The sequence below is a fragment of the Juglans microcarpa x Juglans regia genome, chromosome 8D (genome assembly GCF_004785595.1).
Source record: "Juglans microcarpa x Juglans regia isolate MS1-56 chromosome 8D, Jm3101_v1.0, whole genome shotgun sequence".
NCBI lineage: Eukaryota > Viridiplantae > Streptophyta > Magnoliopsida > Fagales > Juglandaceae > Juglans > Juglans microcarpa x Juglans regia.
In genome coordinates this window covers 18,171,318-18,178,461 of record NC_054608.1, presented here as the reverse complement: position 1 = coordinate 18,178,461, position 7,144 = coordinate 18,171,318, and the positions used below count along the sequence as shown (strand labels likewise).

The 7,144-nt window shown below is 39.7% G+C and overlaps 1 protein-coding gene across 1 annotated transcript; it reads left to right on the top strand.

Moving 5' to 3' along the window:
• The first annotated feature begins 1,057 nt into the window (after positions 1 to 1,057).
• LOC121242248 lies at positions 1,058 to 2,157 on the top strand. Its single transcript, XM_041140141.1, has 2 exons — positions 1,058 to 1,362; positions 1,845 to 2,157. The coding sequence occupies exons 1-2, from the start codon at positions 1,058 to 1,060 to the stop codon at positions 2,155 to 2,157; spliced, it is 618 nt and encodes a 205-aa protein (XP_040996075.1).
• The last annotated feature ends 4,987 nt before the right edge of the window (positions 2,158 to 7,144 follow it).

Here is a 7,144-nt window from a genome sequence, read left to right as displayed (position 1 = left end):
GCAATCCACTTGGGATGAAGTTAGCAAGAGCCCAACACTCAAGATGAGCTTGAAAGAAGGAGAACCAACTTTGATCCACTTGATTCAAGCAGTGGAAGACATGACTTAGAGATAGGGTCTGTTGTTATTGGAGACTTCCAATTTGGTTAAATGATTTATTTTATTAGTTTAGAATAAGTGGGCTTGAAGATGTCTGGCCCACACATCTTATTTTTAATGAACTAGGGTTTTCAAGAAGGACTTGTATTTTGGCCAAGAGCTTATTTGGAAAGTTACTTTTTAGGTATTAGGGTTTCAAGAGGTACTGCAGCGTTACTATAGTCGTACTGTAGCCGCGGGTACTGTAGCGTGACACAGTTCATCCGGGCATTTTGGGTAAAAAGTGGATTTATTTTGACTAGGGTTTTAATTAGATTTAGTTTAAATACTCCTTGTAGCCTCATTTGAAGGTTAGACAATATTGAATGTTATTTGTGAGTTGAGGTTTCTCCTCTTGTTCTTGATTGAACTCTTGAACTTATCAAAGGTAAATCACATCCTTTGTGGCGTTCCTCTTTTGTAATCTAGGTTTTTGAGACGGTTTCTTCAACGGGTCTAGATTTTTATATAATCTAGGTTCTTGAAACTAGTTCTCATCGGGTCTAGGTTTTCCCATCCATTGACTTGAATTTGGCTTTCTTGGGGAGTTTTCAAATTGATTGTGGGTTCAAGAGATTTCATTCTCGCGGGTTCATATCAGAAGCCCCGTGAGCAAACAAGCAGGACCAACGGGGCAATCAAGAGCGGGAGAATGACAAGACCCCAACCATTTCCTTTAGAAAGGCCGACGATGGAGGGATCCTCCAACCACATGATAATGCGTTGGTGGTCACACTATTGGTCAACAACTTTACCCTCTGGAGGATCCTCATCGATAACAACAATTCTACGGACATCCTCTTTTAGGATGCCTTTTATTGCATGGTTATTGGTCCTACTTGCACCTATTCCGTTAAAGGTTTTCATAGGAGACGTCGTCTAGCCTATGGTGGGAGAACGCACCCACGTTTTTTCAATCATGGCAGATTTTATAGTACTGAAGTCACCCTCATCCTACAACGCTATCTTGGGGCGCCCTGTATTGAACAAATTAAAGGTTGTAACATCGACCTACCATTTAAAGATTAAATTCCCAACGGCCACGGGCGTAGGAGAGGTCAAAGGAGATCAAGTAATCGCCAAGGAGTGCTACATGCAGGAGCTGAAGCCCACTAAGATGGGCATTCCTGTGATAGATCCCACAGTCGAAGGAGAGGTCGTCATCCCAAGTCCCCCTAGATCACTCCCACAAGAACGAGTACGTACTAGCACGGGCAGAACCAGGTAAGCCACTCAAATTAGTCAATTTGTTCGACGACCGGAAAGGAACCACAGTCAAGATAGGGGGAAACCTAGGATCAGAATTGCAACAAGCTATGAGACAATTGCTGACCGAACATCGGGACGTGTTCGGTCAGGAAAAAGTGTTAAGAGTTTCAACATTGAAAAATGCACCGCCATCGCCGAGGAGATAGATCAGCAAGAATTCCAAGAAGTACATTACCCGTAGTGGCTATCTAAAGTAATACTAGTGAAGAAGGCTAGCGGGAAATGGAGAATGTGCGTCGACTTCACCAATTTAAACAAAGCTTGCCCCAAGGATAGCTTCCCCCTACCGTGATCAAACTTGAGTGTTGACTCCACAGTAGGTCACCAGATGCTGAGTTTCATGGACGCTTATTCTTGGTATAATCAAATTCAACCTAACCCGAATGACGAAGGGAATACGTCATTCATTACTGATAAGGGCCTGTATTGCTACGAAGATATGCCCTTTGGCTTAAAAATGTAGGGGAAACCTATCAAAGGCTGGTGAATTGGATGTTCAAGGAGCAAATTGGTCACAATATGGAGGTATGCGTGGATGACTTGCTTGTCAAAAGTAAGACCTCCTCACAACATCTGGCCGACCTACAGGAGGCCTTTACGTTGTTACGACAGTATAGAATGAAGCTCAACCCCTACAAATGTGCCTTTGGCATTGGCTCGAGAAAATTCCTCAGCTTCCTAGTCTCAGAAGGAGGGATCGAGGTGAACCTCGAGAAGGTGGATGCCAACCTAACAATGGCCCCACCATGAAGGATTAACAATGTGCAGAGATTGGTCGGTAGAATAGCCGCCTTAAACAGATTTGTGTCTAGATCGAAGGACAAGTGCCTTCCCTTTTTTAAGGTGTTGCGAAAGGCCTATGAATGGAACGACGAATGCGATAGGGCATTCGAGGCCCTCAAAACTGCCAAGATGGGAAGTCTTGAACCTGTACCTGTCGGTCTCACCACATGTGGCGTCCTCAGTATTTGTTCGCAATGAAGGGGGCAAACAAAGGCCAGTCTATTACACTAGCAGGGCTTTTCAGGTTGCCGAGGTGAGATATGCATGCATAGAATAGCTCATCTTTGCATTGGTTACAACAACCCGATGACTGCAGCTATGACAACCAAGACTTTCTAGATTTTCATTTTTTCTACTTTAAAGCCCATGAGAGTTTCGGCCTTATAGGAAATTAGGGTTTTTGAAGCCCAATGAAATTAGGGCTCACGCCCAACTTGAGGTTATGCATAATACTTGTCATCCAATGATGTTATGTCTAGGATTTGATGAATCTAGATGGAAATAAGGGAAGAGAGGTGAGAATGAGCTTGGAATTGTGGCTTACACGCCTACCATGGGAAAAATCTAGCACTTTTTGCCATGTGTTACGCATGCATGAAGATCTTTGCTTGTGGAAGAAAGCCATTGACACATGTCACTAACGGGGAAGGAACCTAGAAGGAAATTATTAGGAATACGGGAAAGTGGAATTAGGAAAGGCCAAAGGCCATGGACGGCAACAATGGAGAAGAAAAAAGTTGCTTTTTTTCATGTGTCTTCCATGCATGAAGGCAGGTAAAAAAGTTTTCTTGGGAAGGAGCAAGATCTAGCTTGGAGGGAGGCTACACGCCCAAGGCTTCTAGAAGGGTGTTTTGTGTACGAAAACCCTTGAAGTGGACGGCTAGGGCAAGGTTCTTTGTGCCAAAAAGGAACAATCACTTGTTTGTCCAAAAGTATGGTGAAAAGAAAATCTCCTTGGGAAATGTAGGGTTTCGGCAGCCCATGCATATGCACACACACTTCACATGCCACTTGGCACACATGTACACTTGTAAGAGACGGAGGAAAATTTGAGTTTAGTAAAAGACCCTTTAGCCATAAGATACATTGAATCAAGACATGAAAAGAAAGGGCAAAAGAGGAAGTGACTTTCAGTTTTGAGGGAGAGGACACCACATGCAAGAAGATGTATTTGGGTTTCCAACTCAATCCAATGATGAGCTAGAAGAAAAAGGTGATAGGGCTACACACCACTTGGCAACCATGCATGAGCTTGTTTCATGCAAGAAAGCCTTTGAGTGTCTATAAAAAGGGGAGAGCCGAAAACCCTAGAACCTTTTGGCCATTTTGTGTTTTGCTCTTGTAAGTTTCAACTACCCTCTTTTCTTCTAAGTATCCATCACTTTCTCACCATCCAACCAACCCTTTAGGAGTAAACAAAGTGAAGAGACACTTGCAAGAGGAAGACCTAGAAGGTATGAAACCAACTTCTCTTTTGATACCCACACACACATGCATGACTTTAAAGAATGGAGGTCTTGGTTTAAGCCAAGTTCATCTAGAACTTATGCTCTCAAACACGCACATGAAGAAAGTTCATGTTTTGAGAAAGTACATGAACCATGCCTACACTCACATGGTTAGATTAGGGTTTTCTTTTCTTCAAAAAGGATGACGTAACCCTACTTGTCTTTAAGCTCTAAAACATGGTGTTTTGAGGTAAGAAGGTCACTGCACTAGTGAGTCGTAGCTAGGGTTTTTATTGAAGACAAGTTTTAGATTCAAAGAGGGAAGGGTCCGAAAACTTGGAGTTCCTTGGAAAGAGAAGGTGTAAGAAGCACTACACATGAACACATGGTTAGGGTTTTTCTTGAGCAATGATTCTAACTAGTATTGTATATGATTTTTCACTTGCTTGTTATAAAAATACATTTCGGATTTTTGTAAGCACACCTCTAACTTATACTTGGATATTTCATGTATATGGCTAGTGAACTTGTGGTTGTTTCGGTTTTGTATGATCTTTTATGATATTATTGTTCTTATATGTGTTATGAATACCTTTTGATATGATTGTATAAAAGTATGATTGAAATGAGCTATGGAAGATGTGTATAATGTGGTAAGAGATGAAGAAGGAAGTCATGTAGGGTTTCGGCATGTTCTATGTTGGTTGAATATGAATGTTGCATTTTTACATTTAGGCTTGGACTAAGATTATGAAAGGATCACTCATGCACATAAGAGAATGCTTCGACACTCAAGAAGTTTCTTGTTAAAAAGTCTTTGTTCAATACATTAGAAGATTCCAAGTTCATGAAAAAATGATTGGATTGCTTGTTTCTCCACACAAAGTTTTCGGCCAACCTTATATTTGAAGTAAGATGATTGGTGCTTTGAGTTTTATGTGATAAGAACAATTTTTGGTTACATTAAGGTTTGAAGGTTTTGGCCCTCACATGAAATCTTGGAATGTATGCCTTTGATTGATATCCATGCCTTGGATTGTTATAAGACAACATGTTCGCATGTTCTAATATTTTCAAGCCGTAACAGGATATGTATTGCAAGTATGGATGGTTTGCTTTGTGATGAACATTTCGGCATTCATGGTCATGATGAAGCATTGTGGTATTTCATGTGTCTCATAAAAGTTCTAAGGTCCATTGTCATGTCACATGCATTGGGATTGTGAAAACCCTTTTTGAAAGAAAAAGTCTTTTAAAAAAGTTAGTTTTATCACGACCCCGAATGCTGGGACAGGGAGAATGTCCTAGTGGAGCTCCTCTATCCTCTCAGGAGTGTTTAAAATGGAAGGATACCCCTAGATCGATGAAGTACTGATATGAACCCGCATGAATGAAATCCCTTGAACCCACAATCAATTTGAAAACTCTTAAAGAAAGACAAATTCAAGTCAATGGATGGAAAACCTAGACCCGATGAGAACTCGTTTCAAGAATCTAGATTATATCAAAATCTAGACCCGTTGAAGAACCCGTCTCAAGAACCTAGATTACAAAGGAGGAACGCCACAAAGATTGTGATTTACCTTTGATAAGTTCAAGAGTTCAATCAAGAACAAGAGGAGAAAACTCAACTCACAAATAAAATTCAATATTTTCTTCCACAGCATGAATCAAGTGGATCAAAGCTGATTCTCCTTCTTTCAAGCTCATCTTGAGTGTTGAGCTCTTGCTAGCTTCATCCCAAGTGGATTGCACCAATTCGTGCATTGTTTCATTGATCTTCTTGGCCCTTGATCTTGTAATTGGCCCATCTGGAATTTGCAAATGATCTTTAAGAATAGGCCCACCTTGGGTCCCATCATTCCCCCTCTCTTCAAAAGGATTCGACCTCGAATCTCCACCTGGATCAAAAGGAAAAATGTTAGTAACATTGAAAATAGCAAAAACATTATACTTACTTGAAAGATCTACTTCATATGTATTTTCATTAATTTTCTCAAGAAATTGAAAATGTTCATCCAAGCTACTCCTATCATCAACAAGCAAAGCCATCAAGGTAAAGGAATAAGTGGATTAAAACCATAAACAACCTCAAATGGAGAATAAGAAATAGTAGTATGCAAGGTTTTATATGCACACTCTAATAAGGGCAAATGATGCTCTCGCAAATGTGCATGTAACAATTCAATGAATAGCAAATGATACTCCCACAAACGTTCATGAAACACACCTAAAGTTTTTTTTACACCACTCCAATTATATGCAAACTCAATGAATGGCAAGTAATACTTCCACAAATGTTCATGCAACACGTTAATGAATGACAAATAATACTTCCACAAACGTTCATGCAATACGTCAGTGAATTGCAAATGATACTCCCACAAACGTTCATGCAACATATTGAAAGTCTTCCTTACACCAAAGTTACCCAACAAACCACCATGTTTATCACACACAAGTAACTTAAGCATAAAACTAGTTGGCACACAAAATCTATTCTCTCTAAACAAGAACCAATCTAATTTATAGAACTTACCAAACGATGCTTTTTCACATGTTCCATACACACTAGTAAAGTCATCATCATTAGCATGCAATTCCTTATTATATTCAAGTCTCAACAATTTTGCATCTAAAATGAAGATAAAGACGTACCTTCTTGCTAAAGCATCAACCACAAAATTTTTCATACCTTGTGTGTATTTGAATACATGAGGAAAAGTCTCAACACAGTCCTCCCACTTAGCATGCATTATAGTCAACGACTTACCTTGTCCCTTCAAGTGTGAAAAAGACTCGTGTTCTTCAAAGAAAGGTCGGTTAGGAATTGTCACACCTGGCACAAAATCAATGTAGTACTCTATCTCCCTAATAGGTGGCAATCTACTAAACATGCCTCTAGGAAACATGACCTCATATCCCTGCAACAAGAAGACAATAACACTAGGCAAAGATACGTCAAGTTCGTTAGTATTAAGACTCGCCTTAGCATAAAAACTCACTTTTCTTTTTGTTTTTCTATCACTTTCTTCACTCTCTCTTTTCTTTCCACACTCTTTTTCTTTTTCACTCTTTTTTTCCCTTTCACTTTCATTTTGCTTTTCACTCTTTTTTCTTCTGTCACTCTCTTTTCCTTCATCTTGTTTTGAACTCTTGAACTGACAACTGTTTTTCAACTCATTCTCTCTTTCTCTTGAGGTTTCAGTCTCACCCTCATCTTTTCTCTCTCTCATTTTACTCTCTCTCATTTTCGGCCTTACTATTTCTTTTTTTCTCAATCTCACTTTCACTCTTGCTTTTCAGCTCAATCTCCTTTTCACTTTTTCTTTTTTTATCACACTCATTTTCACTTTTTCTTTTTTGAGCAACCTCATTTTTCAGTTTCAAATGGTCCCCATGGAATTGTGCTGGAGTTAAAGAAGCAAGTTTGATTGTTTTTCCATCCTTTTCAAAATTGTACATGTTCCTTAATCTATCATGGATCACCTTTCTATCATACTCCC